This window comes from Mercenaria mercenaria, chromosome 17 (assembly GCF_021730395.1).
Source record: "Mercenaria mercenaria strain notata chromosome 17, MADL_Memer_1, whole genome shotgun sequence".
Lineage (NCBI taxonomy): Eukaryota > Metazoa > Mollusca > Bivalvia > Venerida > Veneridae > Mercenaria > Mercenaria mercenaria.
In genome coordinates this window covers 25,454,511-25,480,518 of record NC_069377.1, presented here as the reverse complement: position 1 = coordinate 25,480,518, position 26,008 = coordinate 25,454,511, and the positions used below count along the sequence as shown (strand labels likewise).

The 26,008-nt window shown below is 36.2% G+C and overlaps 3 protein-coding genes across 3 annotated transcripts; all 3 read right to left on the bottom strand.

The window, feature by feature from the left end:
• Window positions 1–6,362: 6,362 nt before the first annotated feature.
• LOC128550366 (uncharacterized) lies at window positions 6,363–8,046 on the bottom strand. Its single transcript, XM_053529292.1, has 3 exons — window positions 7,813–8,046; window positions 7,336–7,407; window positions 6,363–6,958 (listed from the first exon to the last, which is right to left on the bottom strand). The coding sequence occupies exons 1-3, from the start codon at window positions 7,982–7,984 to the stop codon at window positions 6,480–6,482; spliced, it is 723 nt and encodes a 240-aa protein (XP_053385267.1). The 5' UTR covers window positions 7,985–8,046; the 3' UTR covers window positions 6,363–6,479.
• A 6,629-nt stretch (window positions 8,047–14,675) lies between these two features.
• On the bottom strand, window positions 14,676–21,797 carry LOC128550365 (uncharacterized). The gene is made up of 3 exons (XM_053529291.1): window positions 21,422–21,797; window positions 15,651–15,722; window positions 14,676–15,260 (listed from the first exon to the last, which is right to left on the bottom strand). Exons 1-3 carry the CDS (start codon window positions 21,750–21,752, stop codon window positions 15,010–15,012), a joined length of 654 nt encoding a protein of 217 aa, XP_053385266.1. The 5' UTR covers window positions 21,753–21,797; the 3' UTR covers window positions 14,676–15,009.
• Window positions 21,798–23,594: 1,797 nt separating this feature from the next.
• LOC128549930 (uncharacterized) lies at window positions 23,595–24,420 on the bottom strand. The gene is made up of 2 exons (XM_053527715.1): window positions 24,390–24,420; window positions 23,595–24,076 (listed from the first exon to the last, which is right to left on the bottom strand). Exons 1-2 carry the CDS (start codon window positions 24,418–24,420, stop codon window positions 23,595–23,597), a joined length of 513 nt encoding a protein of 170 aa, XP_053383690.1.
• Between the last annotated feature and the right edge of the window lie 1,588 nt (window positions 24,421–26,008).

Sequence of the window (26,008 nt, the reverse complement as noted above, 5' to 3'; positions counted from 1 at the left end):
CAAATTAGGTATATTATTACTTTTTTTCTAACGAAAGTACAATTGATTATACTGTGCCTTAATTGACATTTTAGTGGCATATTTCTAATTGATGTTCTGTTGTTGATTGATGTTCCATGGCAAGGTAGCAAACATTTTAAGACAGATTGTAACAGATTGTTTTCTTTGTATATGTATGTTTATACGAAGATATCCATCTAACTTGCGCAAGGTTGGTGGCCATACCCATGCTGTCGTTCCTAACACATACAATTTGTGAGAATGAAATATGACGGAAATAGTACCTGTGCTATAAGTTACAAAGAGTAAACATATTTAAGTTCTTTTCGTTACCTGATACACAGTAACCCTTCAGTCGGATATTCCAGTTCGCACCTACAGTTAATGAAAGAATTCTTATATGAGGACATATTTGATCAAATGTAGTAGGACTCTTCCTGTGGAGCTGCATGCCCAGTGTTCTAATCCAAAGTCGTGTCCTCCTTTGGCAAGGGCACCATACCGTGACTGCCTCAGTCGAGCCAGTGGTTAATGGATATGGATAAGAATTTATTGGATTGGACGGGTTTAAAAAAAGAAGGTCCATCAAAAGTTTTTTAGGGTAAACAAAATTTACCTTTACCTGCCTTCATCTTCATATTCTGTCGTTATGTTGTGGTTATTATAAAGATATTGCCACATTTAAAAGGACACATGGGTTTAATATCCAATACTGCCAGTGTGCCAGTCTGTTGTATTACACGGATACATTCAATCAGTTTACGTAAATCTTGTAATATACAAAAAATGATGCAAGTGAGTGATAGTAGTAGGTTTGCAAAAGTTATTCAAGGGATTTTTCCAGTGTCTTTGACCAGTATGCACTTAGAGCTTGTAGATATGATGTCAAAATAAATGTATATTTTGTGTAAAATTTATTTCACAATGTCAGTCTCATATACATGTGCAACATCTTATTTCGAGCAAACAACACAAGACAGTTCGCGTCTGTCTGGGTATTCCTGACAAGGCAATAATCCACATTTCACTTCTGTAAAGTAACACAACTTGCCGTTCAAGTTGGCTTGACCATGGTACACCGCTTCCGCTTTCACATCAACACAAGCGTAGTCACTCGCAGAAATGTGAATCTTATGATCTGTCATGAGATATCCGGTGTATTCTATTGTCCAGCCGGGGTAGCAGTCTGTCTTACCTGGAATCATGACAGTGGTCGGTCTGGGACTGCGACACAGTACACATGGTGCATCTTGATCGTTCATGTTTTATGGGAAAGGGCTAAATGTGTTGACAACTATCTGAATTTCTGTACCAGAAATATATCCGCCTATGTTCTGTATACCATCAACGTATTTGGCCCAGGTAGGGTGTTGTGGTAAACATAGATATTTCCCTGCACCTCCTTCTATTTCATACGGTGAACCAGCCGCAAAACCTTCAAAGAAAGAAAATTGTTTGTTTTCTAAATTGGTTCAAAGCCTTATGTATCTGATAATTTTCGATTGGATGTTGTTTTTATATTCCCGGCGGGACTTATTGTTTGATGACGCAGGTCATCTGCAGTCTGTTAGTAATATCCATTCCGTTCAATGATTTAAGAATGCCTTGACCTAATGATATATGTGGGTCAAATGCCAAGGTAACAGTGACAACCGCTCAATATATCGCTAATAGGCATTGCATGGCTCCTATTCATTTTGAGGTCAACATGTCAAATACACAGTAACTATTAGTACAAAGAACCGTTTCCACTCAACGTGTTCTCCTCTACCTTTTCAGGCATATTGCCACTGGGCAGTGAATTACCTTTTTTGTTTTGAGGGCATAGGTTGAAAAGTCAAGGTCACACTAAATGTCAGAACAAAACCGTTTCCTCTCAGTATATTGAGAATGATTTCATTTGTGACCCTCAAACGTTGCAAACACATTGTCAGTAGGCAGTAGATTAAACCTACTGATTTTGAGGTCAGTAGGTAAAAGGTCAAGGTAATAGTGGCTATTAGTATATAGTGTAAAAACGTTTTTCTGTCCAATATTTGAGAATGACTTGACTTACGACTCTCAAACTTGGTAGACACATTGCTCATGGGCGGTGAATGACTCGTGCTAATGTTGACTTCAATCGATTATAGTGACAGTCATTTCAAAAAGAACGTTCTCCATAGACTTCTGATTTTGAGGTTTCTTAGTCAAAGGTCATGGTCACTGGCATGCCGAGTAATCAGATGGATGTATTATGTGATGGGTGGTGCTTGTCATCCATCAGTCTGTTTGCAGTTTAGTTTCCGCTCAATACCTTCAGAATGTTTTGAGATATGACTCTTAAACATAATAGGTACATTGCTTTGGGGGATGTATGCTCCACACAACGATGATCTTGTTTCTTTATAAATTGAAGTCATTAATATTTATTACAGTTTTTGCAATTTACATATTTTCATATGTGACTGTTAAAGTGTCCTTCTACATTTGTCTTTACAAATTCAAACTATGTTCAAAGTGTACACATATGAAGTTGATATGATATCATATAGTTACCTGAATACACTTTTTCCGTTCGATTTCCATCACATGTAGTTTTGCCCCATCTAACATACGTTGACCCTTGTTCTGAAAAGATAATTCCAATTGTTGTAATTTTATTTCAGTATCGTATGTGACTTGCAACTGATCTCTACTTATTTTCAACACAAAACATTGGCTTAAACATTGAAATGACAAAATTGGAACAAATTGGCGACTAACGAACACTTTTGTTAGGCATTAGAACTACTGTTTGAGTGCGAAACGTGAGGTTATACTTACATATGAAAGTTCTGTATCATCAATATATGATGGCAATATCGTCATATTTATGTCAAACTGAGCACAGGCACTTGGAGGTCAAGCCCATCCCCTTACCGCCCCTGCCAAATATCAGTCAGTATTTAAGTCTTTTAAAACACACTGAGCACATATCTCAAACATTGAATATTCAGCATATTTTAAAAATATCAATGTAATAAAAAGTACTAAATTATTTAGCGGGGGCGGAGAAGGACCTCCAAGTGTTTGTGAAAGTGAGATGAAGACTCGTATAGTTATAATGAAAACATAACGTCACACCGACACAACTATTTGTTTGTTTTGGGTTAAACGCCGTTTTTGAACAGTATTTCAGCCATGTAACGGCGGGCAGTTAACCTAACCAGTGTTCGTGGATTCCGTACTAGTATAAATTTGTTCTCCGCAGGTAACTGCTAACTTCCCCACATGAATCAGAGGTGGAGGACTAATTATTTCAGACACAATGTCATTTATCAAATAGTCACGGAGAACATACGTCCCGCCCGAGGATCGAACTCACGACCCCGCGATCCATAGACCAACGCTCTACCTACTACTGAGCTAAGCGGACAGGCTTCCGACACAACTATATGTCCATATGTTCATAACTATATTTTGTATCAATTGCGGTAACACTTATTCTGACAGGAACATGAACGGCTCCAAGAACCGGTTTCCATGAGCGAGTGATTGCGACCGTTAACTTCGAATCACATTCCCCTCAGCTGCGGATTCAAAACCTCCATAGTGGTTTACAAATTCTGTCATGTGAGAAACCCATGCTTATGGAATGCACTGATTCTATCTGATCGTCCATTTAATACTGTCTCGGAATGATAACCCGAATCCTTTCTCCGCCTTCAAGACCTAGAAAGTCTTTAATTGACATACAATTGTGTCGATGTGACGTTAAACCCAACGGAAACACATGTAAAGGTACAACATCTCTAAATCCATACGGAAGAGATAAAATGATCTACCTTGCTTCAGAGTGTCTGTACCTCTAGGGCTAAGTCATCGCTGCTATGAAGGGCCAATCGCCGCTCTTTGTGTTTTACTCGAGCCTCAACACAAGACAACGCAGCACAAGTAATTGTAAGAAACTTTAATACAAACCTCACTGTGTTATTCTTTCCAATGGTACAATATGAAATAATCAGCATTACAAATGGAATTACAATCGTCCTTATCTTTGAAGAATGTTTCTTATCATGTAAATATGTGTGCCTCTATTGACTGCACATTTTCCATGAACCTAATATAAGACAATTCAGCTATAATTATACGTTTTCAAAGTTGGGATGGGGTAGGGTGAGGGATAGGGGCCAAGGTTGGTATATATAACCTGCCAAAAAGCCTTTTTTATTCATAAAATTACTAAAAACATTTTACCATATGTCTATTATGCTGTTTAAAGGGTTATATGCATGTAGAATTTTCACAAAATATACTTGCAAGTCTTAGAAAATATCCCATGAAGATTTGACATGGACAAACTAACATCTGGGCAATAATAATAATTAAAGTGTTAACAGAGAGACAAGAAGGGAGATCGTTGTTTTATTCAGGATGTTTTAGACCAAATATGGGCATTCCGGTATGCCACCTTTCGGTTCAACACAAGCGCAATGCCTTGCGTATTTTCCAAACGTTTAACTTTTTCAACTAAATTCGTACTAGTAGTCGCGTCCATCTTCGACTTCGGATGGTTCCATGCACATGTTGTATCCACGATGAATTGAAATATAGCATAGAAGATATTCTGGCGGACAGATAGTCGTGCAATTGATCTCTTAAGGACGCTCGCTACAGTTTCGTAATTTTTTTCTCAATAATAGATTTTGATGAAATGTTTTGTATTAAAAGACCATGTTATGATGTATTGAAAAATGAAATAAAAATACTAGGTCACCAGCTTTGTTTCAATTTAATTTGCCCCTAGATATGGTGCTATTTTAAACATTTTTCAAAATTTCTGTAATCCTAAAATATATTTCAGTAAAGTACAATAATCAGCATAAATTTGATTATCTAAGCATTTTTATAACGGAAAACAATATATCTATTTGAAACATGCTCAGAGAAATCAAAAGAACATGATTTTGTAAAGAAAGGAATACTTGATCAGCAGACCCAAGGGCTATTTTTGCATATTTTTGTCAGTTTTAAGTTGGTACTTCTGCTATTTTATCGAGTTTAACATAATAGAATTTAATCAAACTCTGCACATACCTTTGGTTATGTCTACCTAATCTAAAACAAAAAGAAAATTGATAGGTCACCATATTAGATTTCGCTTAAATCAAATTACAACGAGGTGGGGTGTGGTGGGCATTTATACAACGCAGGTTGGTACGGAATACTCTTTCAGTGTTTGAGCAAATGACTTAGAAATATATATATAAAATTATCAAACGGCAGATTTCTTAATAAGCGGATTTTAAGGTGTTTCTGAAGCATTTTGATGGCATAGAACGATGAAAGTTTCCGCCTTTTTTTAACAAAACCTATAGTTTACGAATGTACGGTACGGGATTAGAAACAGCTGTGACTCAATGCAGAGTTTGGGCGCTGGTATAAATAACAGACTCCAGTATATGTCGGATTGAAGCAATTTGAACTAAAAGTACTTTAAATGTATATACTTTGTAACCATGGTGATACTTACCCTAACCTTTAGTCAGTATATTATACATTTTGTACATTAAATGCATGCAAACATACAATAATTTGCAAATTTTTGCCATACGCAACATTAGATAATCACTTCCGGGCATGCGCAGAAGACCGCACTAAATCTGCAGTGAGCTACATCGATTACAAATTGGCACGGTGTTGGGGTAAATATCGACCCGTCCGAAAAAAACTGTAGCGAGTGCCTTTAAAACTCTTTGTTGCCTAAATGATTTAAAACGTTTAACTTTAAGATTTGCATATGATACGATCCCATCTTCCACTGAAGCCGGACTCGTGCTTAATGTCTAGGCCACAGTTAAATTAGACCTAACTACCTATCAAATTCTATAGACGTCGTTTTCTAATGTGACCTCTGCTTTGTATTATAACAATCATTTACATAAATACAAATGTAGTATGACCAGTAACCTCTTTTTTACCCTTACTTAATTGGCTTATCTATATTACTTATTTTATGATCAGTCCTGTTATTTCATAGTTGCCGTCCCTCTAACGGGACAGCGACAGTCAAAAGTTATCACGCTGTTCCAAAAGTGTCCTATTGTTTGGACTACCTCTTTTCAATTCATGAAAGGTATAAGTCTGAGACTTCTTATGAGTTTTGTTAGTTTACGTTATTATGTGACTAGAATTTGGAGTTTGTTATTTAAACTTTTGAAATATAAAAATACTCGTCTTTAATATTTCGACTAAGTGAAATCCATAACACGAATGTAAATAATGTATGTATCGAAGATGTGGCATTAGCGGTAACAATATCTCAGTTTTGCAAATATTGGATCTACGATAATCGATTTTTCCAGCTGGAGATACATATGAAACACTTTCATTCATATATTCGGAAAAGACATTGATATAATGGAATCGTGATTAAAACAGAATCATAAATAAATGTATTTATTTTGATAAGTGAAGTATTAGACATATACGAGTGCAGATATATCATCTCGGGTCGTTCATTTTGAGCAAACAACACACGCCAGTTCACGTCCGTCCGGATACTCCTGACATGGTAGAGATCCACACTTTACTTCTGTGAAGTAGAACAGTTTTCCGTTCATGTTCGCTTCTCCGTGATACACAGCCTCTGGATTCGCATCTACACATGCATAATTACTGGTATCTTTATGAGTGCTATGTTCAGTCATTAGATACCCGATGTATTCCATTGTCCAGCCGGGGTAGCAGTCTGTCTTTCCTGGAATCATAAGTGTGGTTGGCCGCTTGGTACGACAAACAACACATGGTGCATCTTGGTCTTGCATATTTTGAGGAAATGGGCTATACGTGGCTGTATATATCTGATATTCTGTCCCGGAAATATATCCACCTACGTCTTGTATACCATCAACGTATTTTGCCCATGTAGGATGTTGAGGCAGACAGACGTAACTCGCACCACCTACCGTGTCATGCGGTGATCCTGAAGTAAATCCTGAAGAAGGAAACACATGGAATCTGTGAATTGTATGTTAGATTATAACACTTAAATGCAAACATACTATTTATTATATTATTTAAATATTAGATATTTAATATTTCTATTTACTCAAAGTTGTACAAATATTCGTTCTGCGCTCAAAGGCTAGTTGACAAAAATATCTTGAAAAAGAGTTCTATAGTTTTAAGTTAAGAGTATTGCCTTCTGCAAAGACATTTGGTACATGAGTGTATAGTATGGTTGTTTTGGTTTAATTATCAAATATATTTCAACATGAGCATTTTCGTATTTATATTTGAAAGTTTCGGTCTTTTCCCTTGTTTTCTAACAAACCGACCTGTTGAGACGAACCGGGATAATAAAAACTTTACCTGAGTACACTTTTTCTGTTTCGTTTCCACTGCATGTCGTTCTACCCCATCTGACATAAGTTGAACCTTTTTCTGAGGAAAATCACAATACGCCCGTATGAATTCGCATGCCTAAATTTGGCGTAATCATGATTACGCTAAAAGGCATATATTATTTCTGCATGATAAGAAAACGTGATTTTGTTTTAGCGATCTTATTAGATGAGTTTAATTAGTACATAAAATAAAAGGGCAGGTAACTCTTTTTCAATACCGGTGACCTATGACTTATATTGCCATTTTTGTGTCTCAGATATAAGGCTAAATCATGTTTTTTCGCAAAGATGATCCAGTGTGATCATAACGAAAAAAGATTAAGCCGACAACATCTATAGGAATATGCGAAAACTTGTGAGATAAGTCGTAATATAGTTAAATTTTGAGACGGATCAATATATCAAAACAGATTATCTTATTTAAATTAAGAGTATTACTTGCCTTGTTTTAATGTTGTCACTTCAGCCCTCAGGTCTTGTATTTCCTGGCGTAACTTCTGAACCTCGGCGGCAATGTCCTCACCACTGTGGTAAACAAGGCGTCGGGATTCGCTGTTTTCTCCCACATTACCACGCAACAGTAACATAAATATAAAGAAATCAAGTAACATCATTTTGACGACCCAACTTTCCTTCTAATTTAACTGAATGAATAATGTATAATGTTAGCGTGAGAGTGTTATCTTGTTTAGTTGACCTAAGATCTTTGTCTACAATTTGACTAAAGCCTTGTCAAAGTTAGTCCAATATTCTTTACTGTTTACTCAAGTTAAAATTAAGATAAGGTTACCAAATGTTCAAGACATTAATAGTTTAGTTTATTTTCCTTCACTCAATGGTTAAAAAAATATTAATTAAAAGATAAGAACATCTTCAGCATGAATTACTTTTACTATCTTGTTAGTTGTGGACCATCTCTTTCCTCGCTGCTTTTTATTTTAAAAAAAATGAAACATTAATATGATTGTAATTCAACGGTAAATGTGAAAAAGAACATATTTGCATTGCTTATTGACAAAAATTCTTTACTTTTCACTCATAAAAATTACCAGCTCCCTTTCTTCAAACAACCCAGCACGCGATGTGAAATGCCAATTCATTCATTTTATGTTTATAAGTGGTTTCACTAGCATAGAAATGCGTTTTTTATGTTTTCTTCGAATGTTTCTACGTTTTTGTTTTTTTTGTCTCAAAAGAAACACGTTTCCCAGAATGGTCCCATCTGGGTCCCATATTGTAAGTATTTGCCCACATCGGACCCGTAGGGGACACATGTACAATGTCTCAGTGAAATGATACATCAACTTCTTGATTTTAAGACTATAATTGTTGTCACTAGTATAACAATCCTTTTTCCTATATTTTCTTTGAATTCTAATACATTTCTCTGGTATCAAAAATATGTTTCCCAGAAGGGTCCCATATGGGCATATGGGTCCCATCCCAGCGACATCTGAGACCAGAAAAAGACGTTTTTTTATGTTGTTTTACCTACAAAATTAAAGCCGAGATAAAAACGTCTCTGTCTATGAGAAAATGCAAGTTTTCGTTCTTCTTAGCTGCAATAACATTAAAACATAAACTGATAGAAAAAAAACTATGATTTTAGACATACCGGTATGTTGGATCGAAATTTCGATAATTTCCTTACTTTATAATAGAACGGACGGGTATAGCATTTTTATTGTATTTTGAAAATAAAAACAATTTGTAGCCGTTTACCTTTTTGTCATGTGATATATTACTGAATGTATGTATTATAGAAATGTATATGCTGATGCTGCCCACATAAAGTGGGACTCATGCTTATTTGTAAATAAACTTGTAGATGTTAGATAGGTGAAACAATGTAAATGAAAGTAAACGACAATTAAACCATGCCCAGGTAACAAAAAGAGAGTTATCATATTACAAAATCATGACCAGCAGTAGGCCTACTCTTAGAAGTCTGTTCACTTGTCTTGTTTTCAAAAAAATCTTAAACAACGCTAGGTGAGCTATCATAAGTGACTAATTTGACATTTAAGAAATAATTTATAGCAAAACAGTGCTTTATCACTATTTATACACGATGGGCGGTTATACGTCGGACGTAATAAATTCACGAGAGCGCAGCCCGAGTGAAATTATTTCAGACGACGTATAACCGCCCAAGTGTATAAATAGTGATAAAGCACTGTTTTGCTATAATTTATTTCGATTCTAATATGTTCTTTATTGTAAAATATATATAAAATATGATGGAACCGTTATTTCGCGCAAGCATGGCGCCAATAGTTGGTATTTGTTAAAACACGCCAGGACCGGAAACGGTAAAACGTCTTGCGGCAGAATTCAGTTCGAGCGAAAATTATTGCGAATTATTCAGCAAAGCGAATAACTAATTCAGTATGTGTTTAAATTAATCAAAACATTTGTGCAATGTGACATGTCGTTTAAAACATGTTATTACGTAAAATATTTAATAAATGAAAGCGCTATTTCTTGATGCGTATATGGCGCTAAATATCACGTTTACGTGACGTCAACATAACATCGTTGTGATGATTAAAGCATTGTTAGTCATATTAGAATATACACTTACTGAATGGCTTGTCGGTCAATAGTCAAAACTATTGCCTGATAACCATCAGACTTCGTGCAATAGTTTGGACCAAGTTTGGCAAGCCATTCAACAGTGTTTTATTTAAGAAATAATTTAAAGCAAAACAGTGCTTTATCACTATTAATACACGATGGTCGGTTATACGTCGGGCGCAATAATTTCACGAGGGTGCAGCCCTCGTGAAATTATTTCAGACGACGTTTAACCGCCCATGTGTATAAATAGTGATAAAGCACTGTTTTGCTATAAATTATTTCGATTCTAATATGTTCTTTATTGTAAAATATATATCAAATATGATGGAACTGTTTCTTCGCGCAAGCATGGCGCCAATAGTAGGTATTTGTTAAAACACGCCAGGACCGGAAACGGTAATACTTCTTGCGGCAGAATTAAGTTCGAGCGAAAATTATTGCGAATTATTCTGCAAAGCGAATAACTAATTCAGTATGTGTATAAGTTAATCAAAACTTTTGTGCAATATGACATTTCGTTTAAAAGATGGTATTAAGTAAAACATTTCATGAAATTTGAAAGGGCTATTTCTTGATGCGTATATGGCGCTAAATATCACGTTGACGTGACGTCAACATAACATCGTTGTGATGATTAAAGCATTGTTAGCCATATTAAAATACATTTTATCACATGTTTGACGTCGCGGGAGTGTAATAAAGCTTTGACATCGACGTCGTTTATAGTATAGGAGACGTTGGTCAAATTGACTTGTTTATATAGTAAAAGAAAGTAGAATTTTTGATGTATCGACAGCAAAAGCTAACATGTGATAAAAAGAATATTACATTTGTGACTTTCCACATTGAATTTATTAAACTCGTTGAATAAAATTGATAAAATGTTCGGCATAGCCTCGCATTTTATCATTTTATTCAACTCGTTTAATAAATTCAATATGAAAAGACACTCAATGACATGTAATATCCTCTCAATCCCCATAACTCTATTATTTCTTAAATAAAAGTTACATAGAGCATTGAAAAATATGTTTAAATTTACAATGAATTTTCATAATTATTCTGTGTTGCCGTATTTAGAAAAAGCCTTCTGTTAAAATTTTATCGGAGAAACAGGAATTTTGGTTGTTGTTTTCTTTTCGTTTAACAAGGATGGTGCATTAATATTTATTAAAATATCCTTTGGAAGGATACGATGCACCTAAGTAAGCACGCATCAATCACAATAATAGCAGACTCGGTTTGGTCGAGACTGTTCTCAAGAGGTTAGGAAATGTCGATACCTTTCGCAACCGCTGCACCGGCGGAATTCTATAATACAGTAAAATTGAATTGTCTCCATGATCTTAAAGGAACAGACGTATGGTCGTCTCGAATTTTCGATTTTTGTTTATCGCTTTTCGGTTCTATACAGGTATGGTTCTTTGGATATCGCCCAAACGGACTTCCATCGGTCAAGTTCTTCGATTTATGAGTAGTCACATGATACATTCACGCTCACAAAAGCATCTTGAATTTATTCACACCGATGTGTGATAATGATGATATGTAGGACTGATATACCATACATCTTATTCTGTATACTAGTAACAAAAAACGAGGTAGGGGTAAAAAGGAAAGTATATGTAAAATAAGGGTGGTATCATAAGAAAAGATGGGAAGTAACATCATCAGCATACAAGACAACGTGTATAACAAATATAAACGGTATAGACAAAAGGTTGAATATAGGGGCACTGCCTTGGAACAATCAGTAATCTATGTAAAGGGAGCTGGGGCTTTAACGCGTTTGGGGCATGCCGGTTTCACATCTTAGCCTATTTTCAGCTTAATAGACAAGAAAATGTCAATCAATATATACCACTGGCATTAGCTCCAAAGTAAGTGGCAAAATCCACTCCCTCCGTTATGCGTAGGATTTTGGAGATAAGCATCACGGAGCCTCACACTTGAAGAGTCATAGGAATACGTAACTACTGACTGGGGCTGATAATCAAACCTGCACTGTACTATACGATCTTTGCATATTATCTTCACCATTTAATAAAGTTTCTAACACAGTTAACAATTGTTATCTATGTCTCTGGTTATATGATAGGTTGTGCTATATACGAAAAGCAGTTTCCCTGATGCAGATCACTGTGACCTATTATGGGTCATCATTCTCTTGGTGATGGCCAACCTTCGTATCAAGTTTAGAGATTCTAGGCCCAAGCTTTCTTGGGTTATAGACTGGAAACTGTTTTCCCGGTCCAGGTCACTGTAACCACGACCTAATGATCTCAAAATCCATAAGTCATCTTTATGATATGATCAACCTCTGCCAATTCGAGGATTGTAGACCAAAGCATTTCATAGTTACTGAATTTCATTTAAAAATGTTCAAAAGCTACCACTGCAATAATTGAACACTGAAGTCTTTGGCTCCAAGTCCGAACTTGGCCCCGATGAAAGCTGCCAATTCGGCATCTTACCATGTTTGCGAGAACCTCAACTGATAAGCTTCTTTGTCAACTGCTCCGTTCGTTTGGGTCCAAGAGAATAGCTTCCGAGAAGCTTTAGAAAAGCTTGGAAGAGAATTCCAATCGAACGGACGTCTGCCGGAAGTGAAAAGAATATATCATTCTTTTCTTTTTATTGTTAATGTGTTATTTGAAAAAGAAATTCTAAACATTTTATTTGTTCTAGTTTATTACTCAGTTTGTAAGTTTTATATGTCGAATTGCTGCCTTGTTTTGATCACGTGATTAACATCTCTGCTACCTCTTCCGAAAATCGAGTGGAAGACACAGAAGATCTAAAAACAGAAGATGCACAATCGAGCATCTCGGAAGAGCTCTTCTTATTCCGGCAGATCTTCCGGGCCAAACGAACGGGGCAAACGAACCGCCAGTTAAACAAATAAATTTATTTGATTGAACGAAATATATCTTAACGTGATTAAATGCATATGCATATCTTTTAATACTGCGAACAAAGAATAGTAAATATATATCTATATACTCTGCTGTTAATAACTGTTTTCAACATTTGTAACAACAGTTTTACACTAGATCTATATTTCTTTATTTTAAACGAACAATTATTTTCGTCTTAGAGGATTTCAAAACTTACTCGTGCGCAAGCGCATTGGGCCATTTTAAACTGGCTCACCGTAATTTGCGCTAGAAAGTGAAATCTAACGCCGTTAAATTAGTAGATTAGTCTAAATTCTCCTAGTTTAAAAGCCAACACTATCAAGAGGCCTCTCCAATAAGAGATCTGATGTAATGGAGCCTGCATGTCACAGAAAGTACCAAAATTAAAAACAGCTGTCATTTAACAATACCCAAAGCTATGAATTCGGGATTATTGAAACAACCAAAATTCTCAAGCTGAAAAACTAAACAGTACCTCTAACACAACAAAAATGTCTCTCGCTGAACTATTTGAAGAGATAGCTTTCCGTAGTTTGTGACTGAAACAATTTTTTTTTTTAATAATTAGATTTATATTCTTGCATAAAATCTACATTTTTCACTGGATCCGCCCATGTATTATGTGCAAACAAGGCAATTCACGTGCTGTTAATACCTGATTTTTATTTTTGAAATGCTTTCCCAGGGCCGTATATGTATTTCTGCGCAGATTGACATCTGGTATCTGCGTCTTGTTTCTTTCATAAAAACCTCTTCTGGAAGCATAAAAGATGCAATCTAAACCATAGAATGTTTTGCTGTATCAGTAACTAACGCCAAATGCACTGCCACCAACAATGTTCGTACTCGTTTCTTCCCTTGTTTACTCCCCTTTTAGAACTCGGCGTCGATTCAGATTTTGTAGACAACCGTGAATATTAAAGAATCGCGTGTAATCTGTGCGATTTTGTTTTTGGGAATCATATTTATGATTTTGGTAAGTATCAGTCGGTATGTTTTTATCTAATTTCTCGAAGAATTTATATAAACAGCTTGGAAGCTTGACACTACGTTCGTACTCATCAGTACTCAAAACTGTGTCCGTACTCAGTATAGCTCGAATGTAAAGTTATTATTCTTGAAATTGTGCTCGAGTGCACCAAATTGTGAAGTGATATGAACAGTCATTGGTAATTTAATGTTTGTAACAGCGAGAGATAAAAAAATCGTTTAAAAACCTTCAGGATGCGCTTTTGATATTGTTGTTTATTTCTGGGCCCTGGATACGGATATTTAAACATGTTTACCGTTTCCAAGAACAACACGAATGGTAAATAAAAAATGTACCGGAATCGTCAAGTCATCACATATGAAAACAATACATAAAGTCGTCGTGTATTGTTTTTATGCAAGAATAGCGACATTCGGTCTCGGTCACAAACAATCCCGCGGGCTTCGGCAGACGTTAATACACACAAAAACGTGTATTATCCCTACATTATTAAAATCATCTACTTTTGAGCATGTGCTATCAAACGAATAATTTGTATATGGTGTTGCTCGGTGGCATCTCCGTTCAGGTGGGGGTAGTTTACAATGTCGATGTTTATCATACATTCATACAACTACGGTGCAATGGAATAGTATATATTGTCTTGCATTTTTTGTGTTACGACACAGATTTCGGTGTTGTATTAAGGAAACGCACATACACGCATAGTGATCAAGACAGATGGTCAAATGGACGCATTTATTTTCAAATGTTTTTCTAATATGATCCTAATCCCAAGCAAGATTTTATGAGCATGTATATCCTGTCTGTGTAAACACAATACAAAAATATATTTTTACACTACTAGTGGTTTCTTTGGAGAGGATATGTTAACTGTGCGCAGGTCAAAATACGTGAAGTAAAGAGTTATTTTATTTTCTTCAAATTATTTCGAACAAACAACGCATGCAAGTTCACGTCCGTCCGGGTATTCCTGGCACGGCAGAGATCCACACTTAACTTCTGTAAGATGGAGTAGCTTGCCGTTTTGATTAGCTTCTCCGTGATAGACAGCTTCTGGGTCAACGTCAACACATGCATAGTCAGAACCACCTTTGTGGCCAGTGTAACCAGTCATAAGATACCCCGTGTATTCTTGTGTCCAGCTCGGTTAGCAGTCTTTCCTTCCTGGTATCATGACAGTTTTTGGTCTTGGACTTCGACACACTACGCAAGGTGCATCTTGATTGTTAATGTTTTGAGAAAATGGGTTCATAATTGAAGATATCTCATACTCTGTGCCAGATATTTCACCACCTATGTTTTGTATGCCATCTTTATATTTTGCCCAAGTAGGATGTTGTGGGAGACAGACGTAGCTCGCAGCACCTTCGACATCATATGGTGATCCTGAGTAAAATCCTGTAATGAAATCATAGACTTAAATTGTTTTAACATGCTGTTCAGCAACATTAGTTCGGAGATAAGAACGCTGTTGGGGTCCAAAACTCGCCATAAGAATAACATTTGCCTTTTATGATACTATTTCGCTTTTATAAAAGTAGTGCGAACATAAAGGTAATTATATATATATATATATATATATATATATATATATATATATATATATATATATATATATATAATATATATATATATATATATATATATATATATACAATAAATTATGGCAATTTGAAAAAGCTCAGTTACGTTAAATACATGCATGGGTTTCGGTCTGGACAGGCTTACACGAAACAGTAATAAATACAATACATGTATACCACGGTTTTTCTAAATTTCTTATTCTACCTGAATACACCTTCTCTGTTCCATTACCATCACACATTGTTTTACCCCATCTCACATACGTCGATCCTTGACCTGAAAAAACAGGTTTTTTTTTCTTATTTTGTGAATTAAACAATCATTTGCGAATACCGTAACCTCTGTGTCTTTACTTTAAAGTAATGGTCACATTTACGTTCACGCAAGTAGTTGGTCGTAGTTCATTTTAAACGTAGTTTGTCGTACGTTGAAGTACGTGTAAGTACGAACAACTACGTTCAACTACGAGTAAATCGGGTAGGGTTAACTAGGGTATCACTACGTCTTACCACGAGTTACTACGTTACACTACGTTTATACTACGATCGAAGTACGAACAACTACGACAAATTACGATCAACTACGTTGAGCTACGGAAAAGCGTTTAGCCGTAGTGGAGCCCTAGTTTAGTTTAGCCTTAGTGGAGCCCTAGTTGATCGTAGTTGAACCGTACTGTCGATGTGTTTTTCTTGTACTACGATCAAAAATGATACACACTACTGTTAAGTACGATCAAGTACGTTTAACTAAGATCAACTACGTTCAAACTACGGTCACAGTAGGGTCAAAACATCGTAGTTAATCGTAGTCAGATTTTGAACATGTCGAAAAATTATTTGCTTACTACGGACAAATCATAAGTTCGAACTACGATCATTACTACGTTTGACTACGATTATCTACGTGTAACTACGCTTAGTACGATCAACTACGATCAACTGCGATCATTCCTTACTACGATTAACTACGTGTAGTGTGACCACGCCATAACCGAAACTGAATCCTGTGGTATTTCATTATCTATTTGTATAACTGTGGTCAGTATTTGTATGCTTTATATGATATTTTTTTATTGGATTTATTGCATTTAGGTGATAAAAGCAATAAAATCTGTAAAAAAGATCCTTTGGAAGCATAGAATGCAATTAAGCAGAATAAAATCTAGCAAACTCGGTTTGATTGAGTCTGTTCACGAGAGGTAATAAAACGTACAACATCTCTCACGCCCCCTAGCAGCGGCTTAAGCGGAATTCTATTACACATCTATTGAAAGGACGTCATTATCTCAAATGACCAGAAAATACAGCAACACTGAATCCAAGTACGGGGAGACATTTTACAGCCGCCAAATGGCAGTTTGCTGTTGCGATAGTCAATAAAACCTGTAAAAAAATCTTTATGAAGCATAAAATGCAGCCATACAGAATAATAACAAACTCGGTCTGATTGTGTCTGTTCATGAGGGGTAATAAAACGTGAACATCTCTCACGCCCCATCCCCACCCCCTCCCCCAGCACCGGCTTAAGTGGAACTCTATTACACATCTATTGAAAGGACTCCATGACCTCAAAGACCAGAATATATAACAACACTGAATCAAGACGTTATTAACTCTTTCAAAATTTTGGAAAATTTGAAACCTTCCTACGTCGACCATACCCCTTTTAAATTATCAAAGTTGAAAAAAATAAGAGCGTTTGTTAATGTATATTATTTCGGACAAAAATATATGTATCACTCAAATAATAGTTTCATCATTTTCTTCTGTAAGATTTTCTGAAAATACCTAGTTTTAATGTAGTTTCCCTTGTAAATTGTATACACATTAGCAAACCTGTGTTGAACTATAGACTGGAGGAAACGTGCGACCAGGCCATTGAAAATGTGTCATCCAAAGTTATAATTTGAATATTGCAGGAACAACTTTTCTGACAGTGAAGAACTTGTCAAATACCTGACTTCATAACATTTTTGAAATGAATTCAGCTCCAAAGAAACTGAGGAGAGCAACATCTACAACGATATACTTAAAAAAGCAATCACAATTGTTTTATTGTTATTCAAAGTCGAAACACTTATATACTGTTTAACATGCAACTCTCGATGAAACTAAAACTATAAATTTTCAAATAAAGACAAATATGTCCTTCCAGCACGTGCACTGAATGTTGAGCTTCGGATTTCTTTGAAGAAGACTTTGCGACTTGTTGATCTGCAACCTTTCGCAAATTGTAAACAAATTAATGACCTGTTATCTCACGCCAATTGTCCAATAATTACGTAAACCCAGGTTCACGCTCATAAAACTAGGGTTAACGATTGATAAAACAGGATTTTGAACGTAAAACCAGGTTTTTCGAATATAACCTATATTTACGAGCGAAAACATAGGATAACGCCGCAAACCATAGTTCACGCTCGAAAACATAGGTTCACGCTTGTAAACCCAAGTTCACGGTCGTAAACACAGGTTCACGTTCGTTTCAGGAGCTTAAACATAGGATAACGACCGAAATTCTAGTTCAACCGAGAAATCTAGTTTATCAAACATAAACCATCGTTTACGGCCGATATACTAGGATTATAAAATCAACTATGAATTTCGGGCGTGAATATGAGTTAACGAGCGTGAACCTATGTTAACGAATCAAAGTTTACGGATGTGACATGTATGGCAATTGTCCAATAGTTACGTGAACCAAGGTTTACGGTCTAAAAACTAGGATTAACGATCGATAATCTAGGTTTTTCGAACGTAAAAGTATGTTAACCTATTCTTTGGAGCGAAAAAATATAATATCGTCGTTCACGTTTGTAACTATGGTTCACGAGCTTGAACCGGGATTCACGAGCGTAAACGTTCACGCTCGGACACAGAAGATAACAACCGAAATTCATAGTTCAGTCGAGAAACCTAGTTTATTGAACGTAAACCATGGCTTACTGAACCTATGTTTACGAGCGTAAACCTAGTTTACGTTTGATAAAATAGGTTGTTCGAACAAAACTAAGATGAATTTCGGTTGTTATCTTACGTTTACGAGTGTTAGCCGGGGTTCACGAGCGTGAATCATACTTTACGAACGTAAACCATAGTTAACGACCGTAAACTTGGGTTTACGAACGTGAACCTACGTTTACGAGCGTGAACTATGGTTTATGATTATGATGTTATCCTATGTTTACGCTCGAAAAAATAGGTTAACATGATTTTACGTTCGAAAAACCTAGTTTATTGCTCGTAAATACAAGTTTTTCACAGTTGCCATTCATGTCACGTCCGTTAACTACCGTTCACGATAATAAACCTAGGCTGACGGTCGTAAACATGAGTTCACGTTCGTAAACGTAGGTTCATGCTCGTAAACATAGGTTCAAGGCCGTAAACCCATGTCCACGCAGAAATTCGTAGTTGATTTTATAATCCTAATAAATCGCCCGAAAACCATGGTTTACGTTTGATAAACTAGGTCTATCGCTTGAACTACACATTTCGGTCGTTTTCTTATGTTTACGGTCGTTATCCTATGTTTACGCTCCTGAACCCCAGTTCACACCCGTAAAACACAGTTTACGAACGTGAACCTATGTTTACGACCGTGAACTTGGGTTTACAAGCGTGAACCTAGTTTAAGAGTGTTAACTGTGGTTTACGGTCGTTATCTTATGTTTACGGTCGTTATCCTATGTTTACGCTCATGAACCCCAGTTCACACCCGTAAATCATAGTTTACGAACGTGCACCTATGTTTACGACCGTGAACTTGGGTTTACAAGCGTGAACCTACGTTTAAGAGTTATAACTGTGGTTTACGGCGTTATCCTATGTTTTCGCTCGAAAAATATAGGTGTAAGTATTCGAAAAACCTGGGTTTACGTTCGGAAAACCTTGTTTTTGATCGTTTATCCTAGTTTTCCCATCGTGAACCTAGGTTCACGTAATTATTGGACAATTTGCATACCATAAGCGTAAACTATGGTTTATGCTCGTTATCATATGTTTTTGCTCGAAAATATAGGTTTGTGTTCAATAATCCTCGTCTTTTGAGCAAGAAGGTAATTATTGGATAATTGGCATGCCGCGAACCATAGTTTACGAACGTGAACTTAGGTTTCTCAAACAAAACTATGATTTTCTGTCGTTATCCTATATTCACGAGCTAGAACCTATGTTTACGGTCGTAGACCCATGTTCACGGTCATAAATCCAAGTTCACGTTTGTTAACATAGGTTCACGTTCGTAAACTATGGTTTACGCTCGTGGACCCAGGTTTACACCCGTAAACATAGATTCACGCATCTGAACTTAGGATAACGACCCAAATTCATAATTCAATCGGGAAACCTCGTTTACCTAACGTAAACCTGGGTTCATGAGCGGTTTACCACCGTTATCTTATGTTTTCGCTCGAAAATATAGATAAATATTCGAAAAAACCTGGTTTCATATTCGGAAAACCTAGTTTATCGATCGTTATTCCTAGTTTTGCGACCGTGAACCTGGTTCGCGTAATGACTGGACAATTGGCGTGCTATAAACGTAAACTGTGTTTTATGCACCTTATCCTTTGTTTTCGCTCGAAAAAAATAGGTTTGTATTCAATAATCCCAGTTTTTCGATCAAGAAGGTAATTATTGGGTATTTGGCATGCCGCGAACCATAGTTAACGAACATGAACTTAGGTTTCTCGAACAATGCTATGATTTTCGGCCGTTATCCTATGTTCACGAGCTTGAACCTATGTTTAAGGTCGATGACCCATGTTCACGGTCGTAAACCCAAGTTAACGGTCGTGAAGGATAACATGGTGTAATAGCCATATTTCATATCTTGTAACTGGATGGTAATATCTAAATGAAATTTGGTCACTTTAAAGACATTCAAAATTAAAAACGTTTCACCGAGAGATTTTTCTAATTTTATCATTTTTTGGGGAGATGATCGGTATTGAAGGTAACATTGATGCCTATGGAAAATATATATTTTCTTTGATTATGAGAATCTGAGCTTGAGTTTCAAGAAAATTTAGAGGTAGAAAGCTGCATTATATTATTCTGATACAAATATCAAAAAGAAATCTAAAATTCCCCGTAGGGAAAAGGAGAAAACTATTTTTTTCTAATTTTCAGGGGAGATAACTCATGAAAAAAATTATCCATGGAGGTAATCTAAAGGAATTTTTTGAGAACTTCTGTCACTATATAACTTGTCAATATGCACCTTATTTCTATCGTTTGACATTTTCAAAAGTTACATTATCACGTTGTATGTAAACTTTTGGTGAAACTGAGGCCTATTATGGGTAGTCATCCTTAACATACGTTCACGTTCGTAAATTATGGTTTTTATTCGTGGACCCAGGTTTACGCCCGTAAATACAGATTCACGCACATGAACTTAGGGTAACGACCGAAATTCATAGTTCAATCGAGAAACCTCGTTTACTGGACGTAAACCACCTGGGTTCATGAGCGTTAACTATGGTTTTACTTCCGTTGAAAATATAGGTTAGTATTCGAAAAATCTGGTTTTACGTTCGAAAAACCTAGTGTTGGCAGGTGAACCGCATCAACAAAATGAAAACAAACGAGTAAAGTGGCAAATATTTCGAAGATGAAGATTGATTATGACATCTGATCTATGACAGGCAACATGTTGCAGAAGTACTGGAATAAACATATGCAAAATTTCTTGACATTTGCCAAAACTTTCGTAATTACACATTTTCTACAAGTAAATAACTTAAAAGAACATTATTCATAAAAAATCCATTTACGATTTTAATTCAGATATGTTGAAGGCAGGTCGGTTTTCGATTTAAGCAGTGCCTTATTTCACATCGTTATCTTCCAGTGGTTGAACTAACCCTACCTCGCGAAATGATAGCCTTTCCTATCAGTCACCCTTTAACCAATGCAAATCCTTGCTCAAACGATTAATCTCTTTTTAATAGAAACTACTACTTCACTTACCATTCTTCAATACTGAAATTTCTGTTTTTAGGGCTGCTAATTCTTGCGCTTGCATAGACTTGAGTGCTTGCACTTCTTGTGCTTGTGTACTGTTGAGCGACTGTACTGCTTGTGCGTGTGAACTCTGTAGCATTTGTATTTCTTGTGCGTGTGAACTCTGGAGCATTTGTATGTCGTTTGTGTGATTTACTTTAAGAGCTTCTATTTTCTGGCGTAATGTCTTGAACTCCAACGCAATGTCTTCGCTGCTGTGAAAAACAAGTCGCTTTTGTTCTTCACAATTTACACCATGAAACGCTACCAGCACAATTATAACTTCCGCAAAGAACATTATAGAAAGCTGCTAAGCACCAGCTATTAAAACTATATGAGTTGCCAGCAATGTGTATTTTTGCACTTATTCACTTGTTCTATATAGATAACAGAAATAGATACCATTTCTGTTTGTCCTTCTAACTTGTCACCGAAACCTTCAAGCGATATCTGAAATCCAACGTCATTGACGTTGCTGCCGGTTGCAAACTTACCATTTGAAAGTCCAAACCAGTATACGGTGGGTACCTAGCCTAGAGAACCAGCGATATCAAACTCCAGAGGCCATACATGGAAATATGGTAGGTAACCTATACCAGTCATAGCTGTACATGTTTCACTTATCACCCTCTGAGATAGGACATGGGGAGGGGTCAAGTAAGATAACTAAATCCGATATATATAATAGGGTGCTGGGTCCGACCTGATTCAACCCAAGGACCATCCAGGATTTCTAAATTGTGTCGTTAAACTTCTCTTAGATGCTAGTAGTCCTTTTATTCGGTGACCACTTGGAGGCTGTCTAAAAGAGTTTTGGAATATCACCGGACCTTTGACGCTGACCCAGGCGTAACTATAGTCTTAAAGGTACAAGCCTGTCCTATCAGGTTAATGGTAATATGAAAAATTGAGTTCTAAAGTAAAATCCGACACTACTGCTTATTCATTTACAAATAAGCACATTTTCAAAAAAGGTTAATTTTAAGTGTCGGAGTTTGTCCTAACGAATCCTTCGGTGGGAACACTATGAGGTTTCATATATTTGTTAGGCAAGGTCTTGAATTATTTCTTTATCATTTAACTAAAATACCACCTCTATCGAATATTCTACAAAATCTAAGATTAATGAAAAACAGGGATATCCACACTATGGAAAAGGATGCTTTTATCCTATATGACGCATCGTTGAAAGAACAGATGCCGTTTATTTAATTCTGAGCGTTTCTTTATTCGTATTTTCTATCGAAATAAGTTTTTTTTTATATAAGTTTGTTTTGCTAAATAAATCTTTTTGGGAGATTTTTTTCTGATATTATGGCTATATTTTAAAGGCAAAGATGTTAATGGGATAAAATGTTTAGGAAAACGATGGTACGTTGCTATAGCAAGTCGCTTGTCACAATGCGTTGTGTACTGTGCTCGTATATTGCAACGTTCTTGATTCTTACTTGTTTGTGCTTAATCATAATAACACAAATAAGCCATTGACATAAAGAATTTGCTCATAGAATTAATCACTCCAAACTATCCAACATGACTTTTGTCAAAGCAGAACTACCTTAAGATGATCCCCATAGGTGTTCAGTAGGAATCAAATATGCCGACATGCCGACCAATTGTTTTCTGCATGAAGTTATTCTGTGGATGTTGCAGAGCGTTACTAACTGCCTCGTACAATAAAAAAGATAGAAAAGGAAGAGTAACTTTAGTCTTTGGTGAACCGTGCCTTATTACACACAAAAAAAACACACAATATTTCACACCACTTTAAATTCATAAACGTTTTTTCTTTCTTTTTTTTTTTCTTAATTTTGTTATATTACGCTAATTAGCCCTAAGATCTGACGTCACGGTATGTCTTTGTGTCAATTTGTACCATGTTCTAATACCCACGTTATATAACTGATGCCAAAATCTACGTACCTACCTACCTACCTAACCAACCTATCTGCTTAACTGAATCATTTTTATTACCTACCTATCTATCTATCTATCTATCTGCTCGTAACAATGACATTTGTACTATTCTTAATTATCTTTTAACTAGACCAAAAGATGTTACTTACACAAATGCATAGTATTTAACTGAATATATGACTACAACCGCATATAACACTTTTGATTATGGCAAAGTAACTCTTTATTTCGAACAAACAACACAAGCAAGTTCACGACCATTTGGGTACTCCTGGCACGGCAGAGATCCACACTTCACTTCCGTAAAGTAAAATAATTTGCCATTTTGGTTTGCTTCACCATGGTACACAGCTTCTGGATTAACATCGACACAAGCATAGTCACTTGCAGAATTGTGGTTCACATGGTCCGTCATTAGATATCCGGTGTATTCCATTGTCCAACCAGGATAGCAGTTTGTCCTACCAGGAACCATAACTGTAGTTGGTCTTGGGCTGCGGCAAAGAACGCATGGCGCATCCTGATCTTGCATGTTTCGAGGGAACGGGTTAAATACATTCGGGTATATATCAAATTCTGTTCCGGTCATATATCCACCAATGTTTTGTATACCGTCAACGTATTTTGCCCATGTAGGGGTTTTCGGTAGACAGATGTATTTTGCAGCACCACCTTCCTTATCATAAGGAGATCCAGATGTAAACCCTTTGTTCAAAAAAAAGAAACAAATCATTTGATAGGCGATGGCAAAACATATTATTTATGGAAGCGAAAACACTGACTGTTTTATCAATGGACAAAATGAATGTATAATTAATAAACAGCTGTTCAATAACTTTATCAATATATGAGAAAACCTGCAATATGTGTGTTGAAATGTACTGAGTATAATTATTATTACGTATTATACTGCAATCACTGAACCTAAAACTATGGTAGTCGAATAAAACCCCTCTCGTTGATTTTTGACAAAGCGGACAAAACCCCTCCCCCTAAATAAGCGAACAAAAGCTCTCACGTTGTTTGGAGCAGGTAGGACAAAGCCCCATCTACGATAGCCCTTCTACAGCAAAGTGCGTCTGTGATGGGGGGGGGAGGTGCCCCCCTGTTTAAAAATCACAGGAGGTTTTGTCCATTTTGAAAGTTGCGGAGGGGGTTTGTCATCTGGGAAAATTTAAAGGGAGGGGTTTTAGAATTTAACTGAAAACAATTTTATTTTTAATTTCCAAATTTATAACAGCACATTGCAGAAATATCCCATGTTTTATTGCGTATCAAGGCATTTTGGATTTTTAATTATCAGAATTTTTACCCGGTAAATAAATGTTTCCATTTCCCCGCAAGTCGTTTTCCCCATCGATTTGTTACCTTGTCTGAAAATAATACATAACGTTTATTGAAAAGAGAGTTATTTGAATATTTTTAAGGGGTTAAAAAACACGTAAGCATCACACTGAGATTACATAGGTTGAAATACTCAAGCTTGGACTAAAAATAAAATAAACAAAAAAAAAAAAACAACTTTTAAGTCATTCCCGATAAATTCGGGTCATTTGGATCTTTTCCGCCTTGATTGAAAGGGGAAGTGGCCATGTCACATCGGGCATTATATCAGAAAGGAGCGGACACCTGAGCAGAACCCCCATCTTCGTAAGCCAGCTGGAGGCTTCCGACATGAAAGAATTCTAGCACAACCCCCAAACGGTTTTCGAACCTCACGGCCAAGCGCCAGGGCCTTTCTAAAAGGTTTCAAGGTGCGCTTTATCTCATTTTAAAAAAGCACTCAGGGGGTCTACGATGCGGTTCCAAGGGATACAAATGATTTTCCGAAATCCCAAGGTTGTACAAATAAAAATTTATGACGCTTGTGTCCGAGTTTATCTAAATATTTCATCTTTTTCCCAGGGTAGGGTATACCCTTTTCGGGGTTTCTTATTCTCCCTTTCGTGTTCCTTTATTCTCCCCTAAAAAACATTTGTTGCACCAGTCTGCGAACCTTTTTTTTTAAGATTCCCTTTAAACTAGGTAATTTACCATAATATTTTACAAACTTTTTTTAGTTCACTAACATTCTCGTCTCAGGTCTATTGATCAGTGCCAAAATAAAAACAAAAATCTTTTTTTCTTTTTTGGTAAAAAATTTTTCGCGGGTCAAAAAAAAGGGCATTTGCATAACAAAATATGAATTTTTTTGTAGTCGTACAATTTGATCCCCAAATGACGTGGGGGAATGGGGGAATTTTCCCGACCAAATTTCGATCCAGTGTTCCATTTTCAGACGTTATTTAAAACGGAAATTTTCACTTGAACTTTTAAGCCCCAATGTAGGTTTTCATGGGGAATTCCCGCCCAAAATTATTTCGAATCGTTTTTGCATTTTTCAACGTTATTCATACGGAAAAATTTCACTTAAACTATTCAAGACCAGCATGTAGGTTTTCTGGGGAATTTTCCGACCAAATTTTTTCGATTCCATGTTTTCCATTTTCAAACCATTCATAATGGGGTGTGGAAAGCAGAAATTGTACTCTAATTTCAGGAGAAGAAAAAATTTTAAAGTTGCTGTTTTTTTTAAACAACAAAGAACGACAAAGTAGGGTGTTATTTGGGAGCTTTATTATTGCCTTAAACTAACTA